Here is a 24,944-nt window from a genome sequence, read left to right as displayed (position 1 = left end):
GAACAAAAACATGATGCCAGACGGAGCGGCGTGTCTCACCAGCATCCCCGTAACCTAGCAACCAAGGCTAAGCACTACCTGGAAAACCATAATAGATTATTTGAATTGCCATTGGTAGCCCAAGTCCATTAATTCCGTATAACAGGATACCTCGAAGGCCGTTATCCCGCTTTATCACCCGGAGAGAAGAAATAGTCTTTTCTGATTGGCTGGTGAGGTGGCTATTAATTCTGAATAACGGGACACCTATGAAGTAGATCTGGTAAAAAAAAGTTTAATCACTGTTCCATATCAATGTTTATGAATGGAAACAACCATAGTAGGACATCGGTTGAGCCTGGAAGCAGGCTTCGCATCAATGGAATCAACTGTAAACAAGCTAACTGTCCATGCTATCACTGTTATAGAGCCAAAGAAGGTTGTACAACAAACTGAACAAGTTAGTTTCTTTTTAACCGGGTAAATTTAACAAAGTTTAGTTAGGTAATTGCATTTATATGGTTGATGGTTAAAGTATTAATATGCTAATGATATTGATGAAGGGGTGTTTACAAGGCGGAGACCTAAAACCATTCAGTTGCGCACAAAATCATGATCATTTGTGATTTGTAAAAGGCACATCTGGAAGAGTAGTGTATGCTCATTTTTTTGTGTGTATGTTCATTTTCTCTGAATCACACGTACAATTATTTGACAAATTACCTGAGATTACCAAAAGATGGTTTCTATGCAACATTTCTATAAATGAGGCCTGGACTGCCTCATTATTTTAACAATTGATTAAAATCTTCTTGCAAATTTCATTATTATTAAATGTCAAATGGATTAAAAATGTACCCAGATAGCAGTCCGTCATTGAAACATGTTAAATCAACATATGTGTGTTTAGTCAACTTTAGCAGAGGCGCCAATAATTGTGGAGGGTACTGTAGGTGTGGAATGAACATTTTTGTTTAATTAGACACAAACCTATGAAAAAATAGCAAAAATGGAAAAATACATTTTATTGCCTTTTTTATTGGTGTTAATCCATATTGCACATACAAGGTATACTAGAACAGTTCAAGGGTCAAGTTCATGGGTCAAGTTCATGTATTGGTAGGTGTAATGAAACAGGAACATAAATGCCCCACTTCCAGTACCAGAAATGGGGAAGCTAATTTTTATTGGCTTTTTGTTGCAGTTCATGCATAACTCTTTCTTGCCATTTCCTTGCCAAAAAGTGAGAAAAACAACCCTGTTGCTGTTTTTGTTAGACTCCTGAATGTGAGTTATTCATGAATCCATATATTAATTAATAGTTGCTTTACTATAATTGATGCACTTCATCGTCAATATGTTGCAACTCCTTTTGGATAAAAGTGTCTGTTTAATAATCACAACAAAGTAGTCTTATAACAAGTGGGATAATTTCTAGTCCACCCATCATTGATCCTTCCCCCTCTCCACCTTAGTGTCACTATCTTGAGAGACTAGAGACAGATCACTAATATTTTGAGATCTTATTTGTACAAATTTTATTATATAACAACAGGAACATTTACAAATGCAAAGTGTGGGTAGAAAAAGAACCTGATGTTGACTCTTGGTTTGGTTGCTGAATTCACTTCCATCAAGAAGTGTCCATGTAGGGTGATTGATAACAGGATAGATCCTCTGTATTTTCATTGGTCTTAAGTCTATTTCAGTGGCATCTTGGTCAGTTACATTAGGAAACAAGTGTTCATAACACTAGCTTGATAATAATTAACAAAGGAGTTTAACAGATGTTTTGAATTTTAAAAGAGTTTCACTTACATAATTACATAAGTAAGATATAAGCAAAATGAAAGGGACTCAAATGTGCGCTTCGTCTCATCTTTTTTAAGATTGGCGATTGCAATTAATTTGGGCCAGTTCTACTTATAGCAAACTGCAATTACAAAATGAACCCATATTAATACCATGCTGATTACTGTCAGATGTAAGGAGTTGCAAAAGATTGAAGAGTTAAGTTTGTAAGGAATTTCCACTGCTATGATGTGTGGCTTCTCTATCTGTCGGTGTGAAATGCTCTTCCTTTTTTTTCAGATCTTCTTCATCTGAGCCATAAGTTCCTCAAGACTGCAATCTGTATCACCCACTGTTGCAGCTGAAGAGGCAGCATCTCCACCCTGAAATCAATAGCAACAGTAGCTTGAATGTTAAGAACTTCATTTTGTCTGCTGAGACAAATGTACTGACTCCAAAACCAAAACAGTGTTCGTACTTTAAGTCAAATGTAAAATTCCATGACTTTTCCCTGACTTTCTTTAACAAAAAAACTGAATTCCCATGACCTACTATATAATAAATGATTCTTTGACATTTCTTTAGAGTGGGAAAAGAATAGATGAGCATTGAAAAGACAAAGTATGGCTAACCGCAACCACTTAAAGGGATACTTCACAGATTAGAATTAAGCTTTGTATCAGTAGAAACCTTAGCCTAGAAATCTAGACGCACCCTAGCGGTGGCAAATTAATTTGCTCAGCCTGTACGTCTAGTATCAAACCATAGGGATTTCTATTGGCTGACGCCGTGGACTTCATCCAATCACAGCGCTCTATTTTGTTAGAGAGTCTTAAGGCGGGCTTAACAGGATAACGACAGTCGGTGAACAACAAGGAAGGTGGCTATGGCTAACGAAGAGCGGTTGTTTGAATCGGGCGCTACGCCAACTTTGGAGGAGTTGGACTTGTGCTTTTCTTTGAAAGTTGAGCAACACAATGCACTTAAGTAATTCCTTTCGAAGAAGGATGTATTTGCCGTTTTGCCGACCGGATACGGATATGGTCGTAGCACTGGCCTATTGCATGCCTAGGCAGTTTGAAAGACAATTCTCTGCCCGCCCCTTGAATTAAGCGAGGTAAATCGATTCCAGACTATACATTTCTGATTCTGGTTCGATTCCAGACTATACATTTCAATGATATAGGTTGGCCCGCCAGGCTATAGAAACCTGGTAGTATTTTCGAATGACCGTGCTTCCCTCCCTCATGTTCCGCTGAGACGAGAGATATCTGTATGTGTGTTGGGCAGCCGTGGCCTACTGGTTAGTGCTTCGGACTTGTAACCGGAGGGTTGCCGGTTCGAAACCCGACCAGTAGGCACGGCTGAAGCGCCCTTGAGCAAGGCACCTCACTGCATCGGGATTAGCAACAATGGCGGAAGGTAGTTTTGGCAAAAGGGGATTTTGAAGATCTGGGGCCTCATGTACAAAGCTTGGCGTGACGCGACAAAAAATGCTGCATTACCCCATTTTCACGCCACGTCCGGATGTAATGGAAGACTGACTTGAACGCATTGAGAATGAATGCGTCCTCCACGCGAAACTTCATGTCTGGCACATTTCTAATGTGTATCGTCAGTTGGCAACACTTAGAGGCAATGCAGCGCAACAACATTATATGATCGCGAGTCTAGGCCTTTATTTGCACAGTATATTGTGAAACGTGGGTTATTAAAAATGATAACACTTCGAAAATAGGCCTATGTTTCTAAATTTGGACATGCAACATGCGCAAATTCTACTAAGTTATGCAACAACCTATCTATGATGACAACTGTAGACTTATTAGAGGATAAGAATTAAAAGGGAATGTGAAACATAGCCTACACAGCCCCTCATATTTGGTTACGCTGATTGTTGATGACTGGTTATCAAACATTTCAGATTCTGAAGAGCTTTCCACAAAACCTGTGATAAATGGGGTCGGCTTCACGCATTTGCCCATGCCTTAACATTTGCCGAGTGTTTTCCCTTCATATCTCCGATAGTTTTCATTTTAAAAGAAATACATATGGGACAGGATCATGCATGTGAATAGAAAGGCTGACTAATAAGTGTGAATATAAGATATTTCCCTGACTGACTGCATGGCTACTTTGACTTTCCTTGAGTAAGCATTTGCATTATTGTCACACTTGTGTGCAAATATAGGGATATGATCCAGAAATCGTAATGTTGTGGCGAGGATCAACTGAGTTCATTCCATTCGGTGCACGATCGTGCGGTACTTGGACCGCGATTTATTTAATGATTTTTAATAAATGCAGTTATGTTGTCATGGTCCAAATGCATTCAACCCAGTTATCACGAACCCTGTCACCTACTTGCAGACTGACCAATAATTCTGCCACGGTCTCAGCCTAGCCACTGCCACGCTCTGCCACTACTGTTTTTGTTTTGTTATTAATTATTACAGATGATAAAGACATAAGATTCTTGCCATTTCACAGATAAGCACTTCTACCTCAAATCGCTGGAAATAAACTTTTTATTCATTTGATGATTTCAATTATTAAACTTTGCAAATTGCAACAGGTTTGAGTATGAATGGATTCACAGATGAGTTTTCATTGTTATTAATATTGCGGGATAGGCCATTTTGTCTTCGCGAGAGGTCTGGCTCTCGAATGTCCTTCTAGTGAGCATATTAAAATGAGTGTGATTAAGGGAGGAGAGAGGGTGGAGTGTAATGCTCGTGCATGTGCGCTTAATTTCATCGCACTGGGATGTACAAAGAAAAGCTGAGTGGAATGCTGCGTACGCACAGTTTCATACATCAGGATTTTTTTGTGCGTACGCTACTTTTCAGGTTTGCGCGTACGCAATATTTAGTATGAAATCCACGCAAGTCTTTGTACATGAGGCCCCTGGTGTGCAAATTTGATGCTCGTAACTAGCTGTACGAGGCGCAATACAGAGAGGGACAGAGGGTGATTGAGGGAACAGGAGGCCTGCAGCAAGACCTGCCTGTCAGTTAGTAGGAAGAGCCAGGCTTGTGCTGGGGCGGACTGGTGGTGTCAATGCTCTCACAAAATCGGCTGAGGAAATGGCAGTATGTAGAGCACCATAGCTTTGTGCCACACATGGACAGGGGGGTCCTGGATACATATTTCAGAAGGATCCCGAAGGTGAGAGAACTGTGTTTGGAATATCAGCCAATTCAGGGTTCCCGACAACAGTAGCCTAACATTACTGTGGCTATCAAGAAACTGTTGATGCTCAGGATGAGCTATAGGCCTAATACGTTTGACATTGTTCATATATTTGGTTTCAATTCAAAGTTCAAATTCATGTTGGATGTGGTTTATTTTCTTATCCTTAGTGTTGCTACATTAGAGTAGCCTATTAGAGAAAAAGTGATTCCAATTGGGAAAGGTTGACGACATACAGTGGGCATCGCTTTCAAATGACCACTTCATTCGCGCATTACGCGGCGTGAAGCTGCGTGAAGCTTTAGTACCACTTTCAGCCACTGTGCGTCGCTCTGCCACTGTACATCGCTCTGCCTGCCGTCCCTTACATAATTGTTGCCGAGAGTAATCCCAGCCTACGAATTCAATAACAAAATAAATCATGCATAATTAAACATTACCTCGATTTAGGCTACTTGGGTATGGCTTAAGGCTTGACTACACGAAAATCGAAATCGAAATGTGCTGTCTACGCTATTGTCAGTGTTGGGGTTAACGCCTTCTACGCAAATCAAAACAGTGGTGTGATAATTGAGCCAGTAGAGAAATAACTGTTCAGAATTAATCTGTACCCTTGGGTAGGCTTCTGCAGAAAACAATGTTGTTGCCGATTTAATACTATCTGGCGACGTTTTTAACAGGCTACGCGAATAGAGGCTTAGACAACTATGACCCACGCTTTGGTTTAAGAAAAATTAATTTGCCCTACTTCTTGACTGCAATGTAGTCCATTGACTGCTTGACATGTCATTTTTATTTTTCTGTAACGATAAACAATTACATCTGCTTTATGCCGCAGAATTACATTCATATTTGGCTGACTGCAGACGCTACTTCCCTCCCCCATATTCCAATATTAAGATAGTAGCCTATACAAAAAGCACTTCATACTATCATAAAAAAAATAGTTAAAACGAATAGCTATTTGCAATTTGACAAAACACTGGTCCTCATTTTGCGAATGCGAGGACGATATGAGCCTGTTGCATTTAGTTCGATGTCCGAGTCAATGATAATGTTTGAAAACCACTGGCTCGTAATCACAATAATTTAACACACGACAGTTGGATAACCTACTTCCTCATGTCCCCATGCCTACATTTTTGTGAGTAGCATAGAGATCGTTAAAAACAATAAAGTATGGCTCTCCGTTTGGGACATCGAAAACTTATATTTTTAATAGACTACTGTCGAAGATGCTGACTTGCAAAAGCCTCGGGATAACACGTTATCTCCACTATCATCAGTCATGCCCCTTGATCAAAGTGGGGAATGAAATAAAAGTTTGATAACCACTGGCTTAACAAGTTACCTGCAGTCCAGAACACAGAATCTATTGCAATATTCTGATGATCGGTGATGATATCGGCAAATGTTTGTTTTCCAAAGTAAGAATTTCACTTCACCATGCACCTTCGACAATGAATAGCTCATTACACTTGTTACTGTTAAACGTAGGCCTACCTGGTATCATTACAAACATTATTCTGTGTCCTAAAACTGGCATATTTTATGGCATTGTGTCATGTAAGTTCGTTGCAAAATCTAGAGAAATGTGTGAGGTGGTCAGCGGGGGACAATTGAGACACACATTGGATTGTGTTATTACTTGAACATTCCACACTATCCACAGCTGTGGTAGGCCTATCAGGGGCAGGAGGATTACTGTCAAGCAGGCTTTATATAAAATTCTTCAACAGAAGGCCTCGAATGTTGTCTTGTTTGTGGAGCTTTGCTTTCGCTTTTGTAATTTCAAGCTTCATTGAAAATGAGGGCTTCCCTCAATGACCCTCCGAGAATAAATAAAGGTTGAATGAATGAATGAATGAATGCAGGCTTGCCCAAAATAAAGACATATGGTTTAGCAGCCTACAGTAAATAACAGACCCGCCAGAATGTGCGTTATGATTTTTTTACGAGCAAGATGTTTTGGTACCCTCGACACTGCATGTTCTTAAATAACAATGATCATCAGTAATATTCGACCATTAATTTGGGTAAATGGGCAAGCTGACCACCTTGATTGGCTGATTGGCTGATGACTGTAACGCTGGCATGATTCCAAACACCTCCCTTAACGATGATGAGGGACAGGTCTCAGAATGCGTCGCTACACAAGGACAGAAGATGATGAATAACTGGGGCCGTAGGCTATTCACAAAGGCTTTTATCTTACTACTAGGAGTAGGCTACTCCTAAATCGCACTTAAAGATTTTAGATTGGAGTTTTCTCTTAAAAGTTATTCACAAAGCCTTTCAGACAACTCCTAAACTAGGAGTGAGTCTTCGTGGCTATGGATGACGCCATTACTCATTCACGAGCTTGACTGAAGTGACCACCTTGATTGGCTGACGATTGTAACGCTGAATTCCAAACACCTCTCTTCCCATGATGACTGACAGGTGACAGGTCGGAGAATGCGTGCGCTACACAAGTAGTGCGAAGGACGGAAGATGATTAATAACTGAATAAAAAGGCCTAGCCTAAATGAATAAAGAGTAAGGCAAAACAAATAGCTTAGTAGCCTAATGAAACATAGGCCTATATGGATTGATGCAGTAGCCTACCTTTGCAACATTCTTAAATTAATCTGTCACCATATCCCTAGGCTATGTTTGCAAAGAGGAGAACATTTTAATTTGATTCACAATGAAACGTTACATTTCATTTACATGTTAACAATGAGTAGTTTGTGTTGTTGTTGGTGGCGTTATTGCATCCCTTTTATGAATGCAAAATTGTTCCCCTACGATTGAAGCTCCTGTTACATAGGCTATTTCAAAACATCGCAACGTAAAATGCCACAAAAAAGCTGTTTATGAATAGGTCTTAGTGAGTTAGGAGTCCTCTCGACTTAAGCTGTCCCAGACTTAGGTGCTACTTTTAGGTCTAAAATGCTTTGTGAATTACTTTTTGTGAAACAATCCTAAAGTCCTAAAGTTAGGAGTGACACGCCCATTATTTTTAGGAGTTGCTCCTAAATTCGCCAGTTAGGAGCTACTTTTAGCCTTAAAATTCTTTGTGAATATGGCCCCTGAATAAAAAGGCCTAGCCTAAATGAATCAAGGCAAAACAAATAGCCTAGTAGCCCAATGAAACATAATGGATTGATGTAGTATCTTGTAACATTATTAAATTATTCTGTTACTATGCCTACGTTTGCAAAAGAGAGAACATTTTAATTTGATTCACAATAATGTTACATTTAATTTACATGTTGACAATGATTAGCCTAGTTTTGGTTGTTGTTGGCGGCGCGTATTGCATGTTAGTTATACAATGCAAAATTGCTTCCTCGCGATTGGAAGCTCCTGTAGCTGCATAGGATTTCAAAACCGCAGGTTTGTGAATAGGTCTGTGAGTAAGGAGTCCTCTTGACTTCTTTTAAGCTGTCAGAGGTGGGAAGGTGTGATTTTTTGGGAAGGGCCGGATTAACTGGGCACAATTGTCTGATGGCCCCCTTCCCCAGCCAACGTGAATCGGGTGGTTAGTTAATAGGCCTATCGTGAAGATTTTTCCTGCCATCTAAGGCACGAAGCATCTGTGAGGCCAAGCCTCACCAAGTAGCTCGCTTGTTTACAACTAACATTCCATTAAATTAAACTGCTTTATAGGCTATGCCGAAATAGTTTTCAACATTTTGAATATTAGTGTCGGGTGAATTGAAATGTTCTCAAAGTAGCCTTATGGCTGAAAGCTGCTTGGGACACCCGCCAAACAATATAACCATACAAATGATACAAAATACAATGAGCTTCCTGCACTCATTGTTTCAAAAGGAGTAATTTTGGCTTTGTCAGAACTGAAGAGCTGTGGACGCACGCCCAATGAAAATAAATTAACATAACGCAACACAACACAACACAGACCCGCTTCTCTCGTCAGTCACTGACATGAACGAAACACAGAACCCGCTTCTCTCCGGCAGTCACTGACAGTAACCTAGAATAAATGCATGGGGAAAACACTTCCCCATGACAAAGACATCGTAAAACACTGAAAAGTTAATATTTTGTCACTAGCAACATTCATCTGTCCTTTGTCAAATGTATTATGTTCCAAGTACCCTATCGTAATTCTGCTTCATAAAGTTGAACAAATACATTTGCTTATTTCACAGAAAAATATAAATAGCCAGTCTACAGTGCAGAGTTGGTAAGTTATGGTAGGCCAACTTGCAGTGAACATACAAAGAGGGGAAATTATTTCTCTTGCAGCTGAGTAGCCTCAGGTGCGACGTGGGACATAAGGCCGAACATGCAAGCACCAATGAATCGTGCTCTCAAGACAATCGCCAAGTAAAACTTAAATAGGTTTATCACTCTAAGTTCGCCTTCAAGCAAGGAAAACGATGATTTGAAGACATCTGTTTAAGTTGGAAGGGCAAGGTAGCAACAGGGCAACACAGAGACAGGCCCGATGGCAGGGCTGTTATGAGAGTATTAAAATATGGGATATTCTAATGGAAAACATTAAAACGGCAAGACAAGCGGAAAAGTTAAAATACATTGATAAACACGGAAAAAGTTGGCATGCATTGTTTCCCGGGTCCCCATGCACAGGGATTATTTGTCATACTATTAATCACATATGATTATTTGTGAAATTGTGCAAACAGGCACAACACATTTGAAAAGGAAGGACTGGTAGCATGCAAGCTCACGGGAAATATTGATTTAAGAATGTTATCACAAAGTGTGGGCTGTGGCGCGAGGAAGACAATTGGCAGGGGAGGGTCATGTCTTTTTTAACAATTCTGTCGGAGGGTCATTGAACAATTTCTAGCAGGCAAGAGAGGGTCATGCAACTTCCAACTGAAGCACTCAAAATTCCTCCGGTGGCCCCTTCAATAAATAACGATCAGTCCCTAGATTGCTGCTGGGCTATATGTCTTGGTTCTGTTAACAATTTATTGTCAAGCGATAGCCTATCTCATGGTTGCATCCTTTACAAACAAACATGCAATGTGAACGTCTGGGATTGGGGAGAGCACTAAATGCTCTACTGAATAAGCAGTCAAACCTTTAAATGAAAAACACTCTTTAATAATCCAAAAAATAAACCGCTAATGAAGTAAACTTGTGACCATCAAAAATAGTTTATCGCTCGTAACTCCGTGATACCAGGACGTAACAGGAAGGCATTTGGCTGAGCAACGGAGGTTAATATGCTCCATGTTTTGTCCAAATGATGACTGTCTATCATCGTTGCACTTTCGGAGAAAACCGGAATGTTTCATTCGGCCCCGTTTCAATCGTCCCGTTGTACCTACTCAAAACGCAGATAGAACCTTATTATTCTAAGGTAGCGAAATAGCGCTCAGCATGATTCATGCCCAATTAATTCCCCTGTTAAAGTGTTCGCCTTTGTAGTTTGGTTTCGTGATAGCCTATGATAAACGGCTTATGGCCAAATATGTGAAAACGTTAAAATACAGTAGGCGATTAACCCGGAAAAAGTTGACAGTGATTTTTGCATAATCACTTTGGAGGGTCATAGAAAAAATGTATTGCTGGCGAGGGAGGGTCACGCTTTTTGGACTAATACTCCCAAACTCCTCCGTAGCCCCTTAAATAAATAACTTAACAGTCCCTAATGAAGTAAACTTGTGACCATCAAAAATCGCTTATATCGCCTGTAGGCCTAACTCCGCGTGATAACAGGACGTAACAGGAAGGCATTTGGCTGAGCAACGGAGGTTCATACTCTATATTTTGTCCAAATGATGTCTGTCTATCATCGTTGTACCGGAGAAACCAGAATGTTTAATTTGTCCCTGCGTCTCACGGCTGCAAACGGGATTCACTTTCGCAGTTAACCAAATATTTCTTTATTAGGGCAGGCATATTTCTGGCTATTATATTATTTCTAAACCAGTCTGCTAAAGTCTGTAGTGAAGTCTGTGTAGGGTTTTCCAGGCTCCATTTCTTTTTACGAGACACCCTGCTCACTTGAGCCATCTACCGGTTGTTTGGGTTGTTGCAGCGTCTCACTGGAAAAATACAAATTAAAGTCGCGTGATCCCACGCGCGGACCGCGAGTGAAGCTGGCCAATTCGAAGCACTGCCCACTGTAATGTTTAATTACTCCTTCATAAGCCGGATGAATGAAACAAGCATAGGGGACAAAATAAACATAGGCCACAGTTTAAGCTAAACATACGTAGTTTAACCTATGTAAATGTTCTACAACTTCGATATTTTGCAACATCCTAAACCAGAGGCGGTTTTTTATACGGGCAGTAGCCTAGGCAAATGGGCAGTCGCTGAGAGTGGCACGAGCGCTCACAAAAAAAAAAAAAAAAAAAAAAAGCCTTTCATTAGGTCTCGCACACAGAAGATGAGAAGGTAATGAGGAGGGGCAGCCGATCACCTTCTCCCTGGAGCAGGGGAGCGGGAAATATCGCACTAGGCCTACTGATGCAATTAGTAGCACATTTCGCTGCTGCTGCTGCTGGACATGAGTTAAATGCGGATATGCTAGCCTATGCTGTCAATTCGCGAGGCACCTAACATGGAAGTATGTAAAATGCATGACTTTCGTGCAAACAACAATTATGATGTGCTGTTAACGTTCGCAAAATAGCGATTTTTGGAAAAATTCCATATAGGACCTACGATATACAGTATGGCCAAACGATTGAGTGCAAAATGAAACAATGATCGTTTTACTTTTAGAATTAATTTAAAATAAATCTCATAATTGGTCCAAACCCCCTCACCCGACATGCCCAGACCTTTTCCCTCAACATGGATATCTCCAACGTCACCCCCTCCACCTGCATCCGCAACCTTGGAACCATCTTCGATTCCACCCTCTCCTTTGTACCGCATGTCAACTACGTCCCCAAAACCGCCTTCTTTCACCTCTGTAACATTGCACGCCTCCACCCATCATCTCTGTCCACCACTGCAGCTGAAACGCTGAAACACTCATCCATCACCTCCAGACTGGACTACTACTTTACGGACTAGCAAACAAAATCACCAACAAACTTCAATATGTCCAGAACTCAGCTGCCCGCCTTATCACGTCCACCCGCCACCAAGACCACATCACCCCTGTCCTCCACAACCCCCACTGGCTCACAGTCAAACACAGAATCAACTTCAAAATACTTATCCTCACATACAACAAAGCACTTAACCTTAATACCCAGATCTGCCACAATTCATGTATTAATACTTGCATCGATTTAATTTTGATAAATAAAATACAAAAAGCGTATTATAAAAAATCTTATATTTTGACATGTATCTCAGCACTGCAAGCTGGCAGCTCGACTTGCCTTTCATGTGTGTGGCAGACTGTCCTGAATCTTGCAATATTATTGCCATGGTGGAGGGATTCTCTGGGGCTGAGCAAATGTGAAAAATATGTGGTGTGTGCCTTACGGAAATAAATGACATTTTTTATTTAGCCCTATGAGCCCTACTCTATTTTTGGCCATTCTCACTACCTTTAGTTATAAGCATTTATCCTGGTCATTGTAAGTGCCATTTACACATGCTACATTTTTTTCAGCACAGTCCAGGCTACCCAGATCTGCCACCATTTCATATATTAATACTTGCATTGATTTGATTTTGATTTTTAAAAAATACAAAGACAAAACGTGTATTATACAATTCTTACATTTTGAAATGTATCTCACCACAGCAAGCTGCCAGCTGGACATGACTTTCATGTATGTGTAGACCAGACTGTCCTAAATTTGGCAATATAAGAACCATGGTGGAGGGAGACTTTGGTGCTGAGCAAGACATATGTGGTGTGCACCTTACAGAAATAAATGGCTTTTTTTTGTCATTTTTTCATTTAGTGATGAAAAATGACCTTTCTGCTCCATATCTGTGACACGAACAGATCTGACTTGACCTGAGTTTGCGTGTTAGCCTGTGTGTGCACTCATGATAATTCTCTACAACAACTTTTTACTGCATTGCCATGAACAAAGTAAAGACAAAAAGGTATTTCTTTGTCGAACAAATTGGGATGCAATGAGCCTTGAATTGGATGCCATGCAGGAATTTGCTAGGATCTCAAAACCGGATTATGAACATGCTTTGCCATAGATAAACGCATGATAGCAGTGGATTATGAACATGCTTTGCCACAAAAACACACAAAAAACAAGCTATATGAAGTTATCATTTTCCTGTCACTTTGTCTGTTTTATAACCCGGAAGGATATACTTGGTATCAAATGATAGCTCTGTGTCTCCTCTTTTGTACATGACGTTATTATTTTGTAGTCACTTCGTCTGTTTTTATAACCCAGAAGGATCGATATACTTGGTACCAATGGATAGCCCTGTGTCTACTCTTTCATCCGATATGCTTGCCATATCTATGCGATCACAGGTTTACGAGTAATTCAAACGAGAGTAATGGGTGCGCAGGTGAATACAGAGAAGTATAGACTGTAAATATGATGCAATTTGATTTCATTTCACGATTTTTTAAATTTTCATACTTGATCGTACAGACAAGTGCGTAGTCTCGTTGGAAAGCCCCACTTCTGCTCTGTCACGCAATTCAGTCAGGTCCACACCTGACAGTTCCGCAGCAATGTAACAGAGAAGAAAGGGTGTGTTTTTTGACGCACTTTGCGTCAATTGGGTTCTAAGGGTTAATGTAATGCGGAACTACTGTTAGATACGCGAGTTCTTTAGGGACACTTAAAGGGGTGGTTCAGGATTTTGGACATAGGACCTCATTTTCAAGTAAGCAAGTGTGATATTTATCAGTGGAGACTGTTTTCAACACGTTTCATCCAGTCCTTCTAATTGCAGAGTTTGCAGGTGCTAGGCTAGCGCAAGTCATCAGTATGTGTTAGCCTGCCACTAAAAACAGTCTTACCCACTCCAAAGTACACCTGAGGCAAATTCCAGACAATCGATGTAAATGTCTGTGTTGATAGAATAGTGTTAGAAATACAACACTACCCTCGCATCGCGTTGCAATAGTTATACTTTGTTCCCTGAAGTTGGTAGTAGGCATATAAGCAGCGCAGCGGCGGACTGATATTACCAATACTACTAGGTATCCCCATTGGAGTGCACTTCTCTGTTTACTTTTCGGCGCAGTACTACTAACCGGAGGAAGTATAATTCCGTCCCTCAAACTAGTCCCTCAAAATGTAATGCGGTCATTGAAATGCAAGGATAGAATAATTATAGAAATAAAACTATCAACACAGACAATAACATTGATAGTCTGGCGTTATCATTTATTTGCCTCGGGTGTACTGTGGAGTGGGAGGTCATGGAGGATAGATGGATGGTGTTGTGCACAATGCGCTCTTAAAATAACATATAAACTCGCCATAGACTTCTGACCAGGTTTCTCTTGGTCAGTGGCGTAATGCGTTTTAGGTGGTGTACAATAGCGATTTTTAGACAATGCGCTAGGCCACTCCCTAGGTTGTTAATTGCCACACCCCTGGGTGCATTGTTTAACCCTTAGAACCCGATTGACGCAAAGTGCGTCAAAAAACACACCCTTTCTTCTCTGTTAGATTGTTCCGGAACTGTTCATTGCAGCGAGATGAAACCTTTATTGCGTGACAGAGCAGAAGTGGGGCTTTCCAACGAGACAACACACTTGTCTGTACGATCAAGTATCAAATTGCATCATTATATTACAGTCTATACTTCTCTGCGTTCACCTGCGCACCCATTACTCTCGTTTGAATTACTCGCGAATCCGTGATCGCATAGATATGGCAAGCATATCAGATGAAAGAGGAGACACAGGGCTATCCATTGGTACCATGTATATCGATCCTTCTGGCTTATAAAGACAGATGAAGTGACTGCAAAATAGTAACGCACATACACAAACCAATGCTGCACACCCATTACTCTCGTTTGAATTACTCGCGGACCCGTGTTCGGATAGATATGCCACGCATGTCAGATGAAAGAGGAGACACATAGCTATCATTTGATACCAAGTACACCCTTCTGGGTTATAAAACAGACAGCAAAATAATAACTTCATATAGCTTGACTTACCCCACGTGTTTGTCTGTTTTTGTGGCAAAGCATGTTTATAATCCAACGCTATCGTGTGTTTCTCAACGGCAAAGCATGTTCATAATCTGGTTTTGAGATCCTAGCAAATTGCTGCATGGCATCCAATTCAAGGCTCACATTGCATCCCAATTAGTTCAACAAAGAAACACCTTTGTCCCTTTCCTTTGTTCATGGCAATGCAGTAAAAAGTTGAGACTCATTATGAGTGCATTCACCATAGGAACACACAAGCTAACACACAAACTCGGGTCAGATCAGTTCCTGTCACAGATATGGAGCCCAGAAAGGTCATTTTTCATCACTAAATAAAAAATGGCATTTATTTCCGTAAATCACACACCACATATTTCTGTAAATTGCTCAGCCCCAGAGTATCCCTCCAACAGATTCAGGACAGTCTGCCCTACACACACATGAAATGCATGTAGAGCTATGAGCTTGCTGTGGTGAGATACATGTCAAAATATACCATTTTTATAATAGGCTTTTTATATTTTAATTCTTTAAAAATCAAAATAAATGCTAGTACTAATACATTAAATGATGACAAATCTGGATAGCCTAGACTCTGCTGAAAAAAAAAACCGGTAGTGAAAATGACCTAAAAAAAATACACATGCAAAATAACAAAATAAACTTTGCGCCGGGTAGAAAACAAGTTTTATGCCATGGGCCAGGGTGCAAAATAGGGCCCTAGGTCTCGCTTGTTTGCACGCTAACAATCAAGAATTATGATATATAGGCTAACCCTGAAAATGTCTAACCATCTGCGACACATGGAAAATATAATGCTAACTGAAACTGAAATAATATGTGAACAAACAATAACTTTCCAAGACAACATTAAACTATTAGGCTGAGGTGCAAACTATTAGGCTCAGTGCAGATTTTTTTTGTTTCGCTGCGGGAATGTGAATGTGCAAGTAACACTTGTTAAGCAGCAAGTTTTTAATTTAAACCCACCGAGGGCAGAAGAAAAGTAGCCTAACAATGTGATGTTTTATTTTGAGTCTATAGTCAGAGATACACTTTAGTGTAGCATGGGGCATTAGTTTGTTAGCCAACAGTTTCTTCTTTTCCTCAGTCATATCGCTGCTGCAAGCAGGCTTTGCGTCACAGAAAGTGAGAGAGCTAAAGCCCGCAAACAACTAGGTAGGTCTGCAAAAATAGCACAAAGAGAGGCCAATCATGCCTGTCATTCTCTGTCTATGTCTGGTCACTTTCTCCCTTGATCACTTGTATGAAATCGCCGATAGTTTCACAAATTGCCCCCCAACCAAAAAAGCTCTTCAGATCTACAATATTCACATGAATGACATATTTTGAATAAGTCGAATTTTGCTGAAAAGCAACTGGTTTGCAGGAATGATACCTCTGTTTACTGCTGATTACTCACCTCCACTGGAATAGTATAAGCTAAAGTAATGCCATCTGGCAAGGTAAGCGCAGGTCCAGATGCCACCTTCAGCTCCTCTTCAGTGATCTCAGACACTAACTCGATACCTGTCAGAGAGAAGAGTGTCCAAAAATCATTTAAATATTCATATACACTCAGACACGGCTCGTTCACTAGGGCAGGAGGGGCAGAGCCCTAATAAAGATTCATCCACTAGAAAAGTAGATCCACAAAATATATTTTTTTTTTAAATAAAATGTTGTTTGAGTACTTTGCCACTGATTACAATAATAAACAATCATGTTACATTTTTGTATGATTTGCAAAGAAATTTCGAAAATATTGCAAAGATTTTGTTGATCATATCCGTAGTTGTTGTAGGCCTACTGTAACGTTACATTTAATTTCTGGTAGGGCAGTGACGTCACTGCCCTGAAATAATTGAACAGCGCCTGCTGTTTGTCTATGTAAATCTGTCGACCGATAATGGAACTGCAGCTAGAGCGCGGTTAGTAGAAGGTCGGGTGGGCAGATCATGCCACTGCCCACCCTATACGACGTCAGAACTTACTGTAATATGCCTACTGTTGGCCTACTGTAGTAGGTCTTATTTCACATGCTAGAGATGTTTAGGAACACAATTTCAGAAATCAGCACAAAGAAAGGAACATAATAAATACACTTACTGCTAAATTGCAAGAGAGGCACTAGGCTACTTTGGCGATTTTACTCGCTTTGCTTTCAACCCAGGATCATCGTGGTTGCAATAAATCAATTTAATAATACATACTCAGTGCAATGCAGTGATTACATAAATACGTTTTGTCTCATTATGGTCAATAATGATGTTATTCCACTGCACAGACCTTCATGAGACAGACAAACAGACCAACACATATTAGCCTACTGACTGACATGTAGCCTATTTACGAATGATTAATATACAAAATCAATAATATATAACTTTTTGAATGATTCTTATACAAATAAATGCATATAAACTAAATGCATTCAAACAATTGTGTTTGTTGTTATGAGGGCCTAACACACTAGTGCATATTGTATGTATTTCCGCAAAAAAGAACTTGTTTCAATGGGAGCTTTGACAACATTCTAAATCACATTTTTATGACTATATTTATCACACTGCAAAAAACAAAATCTATTTGGGATTGTTTTTAATATGAGGAGACTTACCTTGCACTCTCTCGAAAGAAAATTTATACTTAACTTATGAAGACTTTGACTTAAGTAAATTTGTCTTGATAAGACAAATTTAAAATAACACACTGGCAGACACATTTGCTTGTTTTCAGGATGAAACATCTTAAAAGGAGTTAAACTCTTCTTAAATTAAGTATGATTGAAGTGAAAGTGCTAGGTAAGTCTTTTTATACTGAAAACAATGTTAACTTTGACCTTTATTTAAGATTAATAACACTAGGTTAGATTTTATTAGATAAGCCGTTTTTGTAGTGTATAACTTTTGAACAGATACATATATTTGTTCAAATAAGGTTTTGTTAAATCACCCACAAAATTAATTGTTTCATACACTCTGTCTCATGTCTCTCTCTTGTAGACAAATATGTCAAAAATGCGTTTATATGTGAATTAAATGAGATTTTGATGATTTACGGATAGACATTACTTCACTAATATTTTAGAGAAATATGTATTTTGTTTGTGAGGTGGTCATTCAGCACTGAAAATGGAAAGTTCGGTACAGGCACCAAAGGATTAAATTAAGTCTAAGTCAGTTTGATTTTATTTTATCTTAATATCACATTATTAACACTTGCTTAGATAACAGTTTTTGCAGTTTGCAGTGTATCAAGATAAGGTACCATACTCACCCCATTCATTGTCTTCATGCACCACTTCGTCTTTGACTTCAGCCACATCTTCCCTGGGTCTCTGTGCCTCATTTTTCTAATTGGAAGTGCATTTGTTAATTATTATTATTTCACTGCTTGGTTGAATTTCCCATTGCCCTACGTAATTTAGAACAACCAATAACATTATGTTATTTGATGAAATGTGTCAGGAAAAAGTAGTTCTACAAACAAGACAGTTCTAGCGATTAAAACGATTAAATTATAACAGATGAACACACCGCAAGTGGCAACAGTGGAATAAGCGAGATAATGGACTCCACGGTGGTCTGTTAACAGAATTTAATGCACTTACGCGGCGCGTCGGGCCGTATTACAACCTCAACCGTGCATTAATTTCTGTTAACAGACCACCGTGTCGTCCATTATCCCTTACATAACGTATGTCAAGTATTGTGTATCTTCACATTATTGCACTTAACCCTCTGGAATATGAAATTGTATGGGTGCGGCCAAAATCAATGGGAAACGTAGTCTTATTTCATATATTAAAGGTGCATTCTACGCGATTTCAAGCCCATAAAATTTTTTGTCACATTCAGCAATAATCTCCTCACGACCACTAGCTGCCAATTTCATAATTACAATGTAAAAACCCTGGTTTCTGTAGTCTCTGTAGGCAGCATCACATGCCACTATGTCTCACCATCTAGTGCCACCATCAGTTAAACATTTTAAATGCAAGAAAAGCCTCAGAGACCACAAACTTTGACCAATCTGGACAAGACTTGGCACATTTGATCTTTAGACAAAGCCCAACATAAGTTATTTGTCAGATTTTTGACCACTCGGGCAGCGCTAGAGAAACAGGAAGTGAACTCACGTCAGTAACCCTTTCATAAATCGAAACCAAATTTAGTACAAGGCATCAGGGCATGGCCCTGACCACGCACACCAATTTCCATGCCCCTAGGTCTAATCCTCTAGCGCCACCAACAGGTCAAAATTATTCACATTCACTGCTACCTGCTTGGCCCCCTCATTGCTATTTTGGACAGTTCCATATTTGGCAAAAATGTCCACCCTCGGAAAAGCAGGCGTGAATTAGCAAATAAACAATCTCTGTGGAAACTGTAGATTTTTTCTGCTGTAAAACCCCTTTCAGTGAAATAAATCCCTTAACATTTTTCCTTAGGAAACCATTGAAGGTATTCTGTGCAACACGCTTAACCCTTGTAAGATATTTATGTTACTCAGCCAATGTTCCCACCACATTATTAGGCTTTTAAATCAATACAGCCATAACAATTTAAGTAAAAATACTTAACAGATGTTTACTTTAGCTCAATTACCAATGATGTAGACATAATTTATGGTTCATATTCTGTGAGATCACACTTATAATAATTTTCCTTTTTTGTGAGAAAATGAGGAAATTCAATTATAAACTAGAAGTGGGCTTGGTCAGGTGCAGTTTGCCAAAAGGATTGCAATAGTACCTCATTTTTGAAAATCAGGCACATGGATCAAAAGTTATCTGCATTAACGCAACATCCAGTAAGCAAGAACACATAAATAAAGTGGTTTCTAGGGTAATCATGCTGGTTGCTATGGTGGATGCTAGGGTCACATAGTGATGGTTGCATGGTTGTTGCTAGGGTAATTAAGATAGTTGCTAGGGTAATAATAATAATAATAATAATAATAAGCTTTATTTGTATAGCACCTTTCATACACAGAATGCAGCTCAAAGTGCTTTACATTTGAAGCATGTAACACAATAATAGTCGGTCAGTCATTATCAATCACTTTTCTTCATTGCTAGGGGCCGTTTATGATCAACTCAGCAACATATCAAAAATATAGAAAATGACATGTCATAAGACTGGCAGCCTTAACCCTCTTAATAAGGGTAATTAGTATGGTTGCTAGGGTGTTGCTATGGTACCTATGGCGGTTGCTATGCTGGTTGCTACGGTACTCATGTTGGTTAATATGGTGGTTGCTTGTGTCACATTATAGTGGTGGTTGCTAGGTTGTTGCTAGGGTAATTAAGATGGTTGCTAGGGTGTTGCTAAGGTCATTAAGATGGTTGCTAGGGTGTTGTTGGGGTATATATGGTGTTTCCCACACAGCAGTAGACTCCTAGGTGGATCCGCCTTCAAGTCACCAAACCCGCGTGACTGTCACATTCGTTTTGGCACCACAGAGGATCAGCTCTGCCTCCGGGCGGTGCCGTAAATTCTACTGTCAAACAGCAGATCCTGAATGGACCCATGTCCGATCAGCGGAGCACCTTTACTGTAATTATTACTATTATTATTATTATTATTATTGGGGGCCAAGCAGCGAAGGCACCCATTGTGTTTCAAGCTTTTCCTATTATTGGGGGTCAAGCAGCGAAGCTGCGAAGGCACCCATTGTGTTTCTATTGTTTCTTATTGGGGGCCAAGCAGCGAAGCTGCGAAGGCACCCATTGTGTTTCTATTTGTTGGGGGCCAAGCAGCGAAGCTGCGAGGCCACCCATAGTGATTCTACGTATTCTTCTTCTTCTTATTGGGGGCCAAGCAGCAAAGCTGCGAGGCAACCCATAGTGATTCTACGTATTCTTCTTATTGGGGGCCAAGCAGCGAAGCTGCGAGGCAACCCATAGTGATTCTACGTATTCTTCTTCTTATTATTATTATTATTATAACGAAACGCTAATTTGCCATTAAACCATACAGTAAAAAGTTGGGATATTCGGCACATTGATTCGGTTCAGTCATATCTTTAATTTATCAAAGTTTCAAGTCTGCACTTTGAGTGCTCTAGCACCACCAACATTTCAATTTTTTTATTACATCTATGCACATAACGTTTGAACGGCATACACCACATTTTGAACATTAAAGGTATATTTGGAATCCTTGGATGAGACGAACTCAACGCCAGATGTGAATTTATGAGGTAAACAGAATTGATCGAGCTGCCATATTGGATTTAATCAAAACACCTAAAAGGCATCAAAGTTGGCAAAGTTTGTCCGATTTTCACGAAAACTTGACGCAGATGATCTTCAGACCATGACTCATAAATGCATTGCTTTTAGGAGCCATATTCAAAACCCGTCGCCCATCACGACCAATCAAGTTTGGAAGTGAAGTGGAAGTGAAGTGATCTCAGCAAGGCTTTCACGTATCAACACCAAACTCAGTATAGGGTCTCAGGACCCAATTAGGAGGAGGCTCAATAAATTTGGTGACTTTTGACCTATAGGTGGCGCTATAATTACCAAAATTACGTTTTAGCCTGTAACGGGTCATGTGTTTGGAATTAAAGCATATTAGTGATATCTGTTAATACCTTGAGAGGTCCTTAGGCCGCAACATGCCAACATGTGACGTCAACATAAATGATCCAACCGCCATATTGGATGTCATCAAAACACTTAAAAGGCATCAAAGGTCACAAAGTTTCTCCGATTTTCCGCGAAACTTGGCGCAGATGATCGATCAGACCATGACTCATAAACACATTGCTTTTTGGAGACATGTTCAAAACCGTTGCCTGACGACCAAATCAAGTTTGGCGCAAAGCACGCCAAACAGGAAGTGAAAGTGATATCTCCGCCAATGCTTTCATATCAAAACCAAACTAGGTATATGGGCTCAGGACCCAATCAGGAGGGCGCTCAAGAAATGTGGTAAATTTTGACCACTATGTGGCGCTATAATCACAGGAAGTGGGCTCATATTTCTTCAATGCTTTCACGTATCGAAACCAAACTTGGCTCATTGACTCGGGAGCACATCCTGAATTAGGACAATACATTTAGTGACCTTTGACCACTAGGGGTGCTATAATTTGCAACACTTTCCATTATCGACACCAAACTTGGTACATGGACTCGGGACACATCCCGAAGGCGCTCAATATATTTAGTGACCTTTGAACACTAGAGCTATAATTATCAACACTTTCTCAGTCGACACCAAACTTGGTATGTGGACTCGTGACTACAACCTAGGGCGCTACAATACATTTGGAATGTTTGAGGTATGTGTGTGTGGGGCTAGGGGCCAAGCAGCCAAACTCTTGAGGCAACCTATAGTGATTCTAACGTTATTCTTCTTATTATTATTGGGGGCCAAGCAGCCCGAAGCTGCGAAGCCCCATAGTGATTCTATGATTCTTCTTCTTCTTATTGGGGGCCAAGCAGCAAAGCTGCGAGGCAACCCATAGTGATTCTCATATTCTTCTTATTGGGGCCAAGCGAAGCTGCGGGGCAACCATAGTGATTCTACGTATTCTTCTTCTTATTATTATTATTATTATAGCGAAGCGCTAATTTGCCATTAAACCATACAGTAAAAAGTTGGGATATTCGGCACATTGATTCGGTTCAGTCATATCTTTAATTTATCAAAGTTTCAAGTCTGCACTTTGAGTGCTCTAGCACCACCAACATTTCAATTTTTTTATTACATCTATGCACATAACGTTTGAACGGTACACCACATTTTGAACATTAAGGTATATTTGGAATCCTTGGATGAGACCGAACTCAACGCAGATGTGAATTTATGAGGTAAACGTAATTGATCAGGCTGCCATATTGGATTTAATCAAAAACACCTAAAAGGCATCAAAGTTGGCAAAGTTTGTCCGATTTTCCGCGAAACTTGGCGCAGATGATCTTCAGACCATGACTCATAAATGCATTGCTTTTAGGAGCCATATTCAAAACCCGTCGCCCATCACGACCAATCAAGTTTGGAAGTGAAGTGGAAGTGAAGTGATCTCAGCAAGGCTTTCACGTATCAACACCAAACTCAGTATAGGGTCTCAGGACCCAATTAGGAGGAGGCTCAATAAATTTGGTGACTTTTGACCTATAGGTGGCTATAATTACCAAAAATGCGTTTTAGCCTGTAGCGGGTCATGTGTTTGGAATTAAAGCATATTAGTGATATCTGTTAATACCTTGAGAGGTCCTTAGGCCGCAACATGCCAACATGTGACGTCAACATAAATGATCCAACCGCCATATTGGATGTCATCAAAAACACTTAAAAGGCATCAAAGGTCACAAAGTTTCTCCGATTTTCCACGAAACTTGGCGCAGATGATCGTCAGACCATGACTCATAAACACATTGCTTTTTGGAGACATGTTCAAAACCGGTTGCCTGTGACGACCAATCAAGTTTGGCGGCAAAGCCGCCAAACAGGAAGTGAAGTGATATCTCCGCAATGCTTTCACATATCAAAACCAAACTAGGTATATGGGCTCAGGACCCAATCAGGAGGACGCTCAAGAAATGTGGTAAATTTTGACCACTATGTGGCTATAATCACAGGAAGTGGGCTCATATTTCTTCAATGCTTTCCGCGTGCTCGAAACCAAACTTGGCTCATTGACTCGGGAGCACATCCTGAATTAGGACAATACATTTAGTGACCTTTGACCACTAGGGGTGCTATAATTTGCAACACTTTCTCGTATCGACACCAAACTTGGTACATGGACTCGGGACACATCCCGAAGACGCTCAATATATTTAGTGACCTTTGAACACTAGGGGCGCTATAATTATCAACACTTTCTCGTATCGACACCAAACTTGGTATGTGGACTCGTGACTACAACCTAAGGACGCACAATACATTTGGAATGTTTGAGGTATGCGTATGTGTAGGGGGCTATTGGGGTGTGTGGGAGAGGAGGTTTATCTGTGTATATGTGTGTGTGTGGGATGGGGGGTTAATTGGGTGTGTGTATAATGTAACAACATTGGGTTGCCATGACAACTCCTGCTCAACTGCTTGGCCCCCACATTGCTGCTTGCAGCTATCTTTGGGGGCCAAGCAGCGAAGCTGCGAGGCAACCTATAGTGATTCTACGTATTCTTCTTATTATTATTGGGGGCCAAGCAGCGAAGCTGCGAAGCCCCATTGTGTTTCTATGATTTCTTACTATTATTATTGGGGGCCAAGCAGCGAAGCTGCGAAGGCACCCATTGTGTTTCTATTTGTTCTTATTATTGGGGGCCAAGCAGCGAAGCTGCGAAGCCCAATTGTTTTTCTATGATTTCTTATTATTATTGGGGGCCAAGCAGCGAAGCCCCATTGTTTTTCTATGATTTCTTATTGATTATTGGGGGCCAAGCAGCGAAGCCCCATTGTTTTTCTATGATTTCTTATTGGGGGCCAAGCAGCGAAGCTGCGAGGCAACCATTGTGTTTGTTAGTTTTCTTATTATTATTATTATTCCGCCATGGAAGTCTATGGCAGCCCATAGAACCGTCTGGCAAAAAGTTCTGAAATTTGGCACACTGATTGGAGACAGTCCAATGACTCATGTCACCAAGTTTCATGTCGGCACCTCCCGCGTTCTAGCACCACCAACAGGCCAAAGTTGGACTTGCGTTCACGCACGTAACTTCTGACCTGTTTATCCGATTGTCAAAAATGAGGTATCGTTGGAATCCTTGGACCAAGCCGAGTTCAACGCACCCTATGACGTCATTTTCCGCCATTTTGGATTTCATCAAAATCTCTTAAAACGTATCAGAGGTCACAAATTTTGTCCGATCGACACCAAACTTCACAGATATCATCTACAGACCATGCCTCATTAATGCATTGCTTTTTGTCTTGAACTAAAACCGTTAGCGTAACAGCCAATGT

At 40.3% G+C, this 24,944-nt stretch overlaps 1 protein-coding gene across 1 annotated transcript in view; it reads right to left on the bottom strand.

Annotated features, from left to right (window-relative positions):
* Positions 1-997: 997 nt before the first annotated feature.
* Positions 998-24,944, bottom strand: part of uba5 (ubiquitin-like modifier activating enzyme 5) — a 59,965-nt gene continuing 36,018 nt past the window's right edge. The window contains exons 10-12 of the mRNA XM_048266493.1: positions 18,295-18,370; positions 16,439-16,545; positions 998-2,153 (exon numbers count right to left, since the gene is read on the bottom strand). Coding sequence (XP_048122450.1) covers positions 2,067-2,153; positions 16,439-16,545; positions 18,295-18,370 — 270 coding nt within the window. The 3' untranslated portion in view covers positions 998-2,066. The remainder of the gene's footprint in view (positions 2,154-16,438; positions 16,546-18,294; positions 18,371-24,944) is intronic.

Source organism: Alosa alosa, chromosome 16 (assembly GCF_017589495.1).
Source record: "Alosa alosa isolate M-15738 ecotype Scorff River chromosome 16, AALO_Geno_1.1, whole genome shotgun sequence".
In the NCBI taxonomy this organism is placed as follows: domain Eukaryota; kingdom Metazoa; phylum Chordata; class Actinopteri; order Clupeiformes; family Clupeidae; genus Alosa; species Alosa alosa.
The sequence above is the reverse complement of the archived record's forward strand: the minus strand, read 5'-3'. Positions and strand labels throughout refer to the sequence as shown.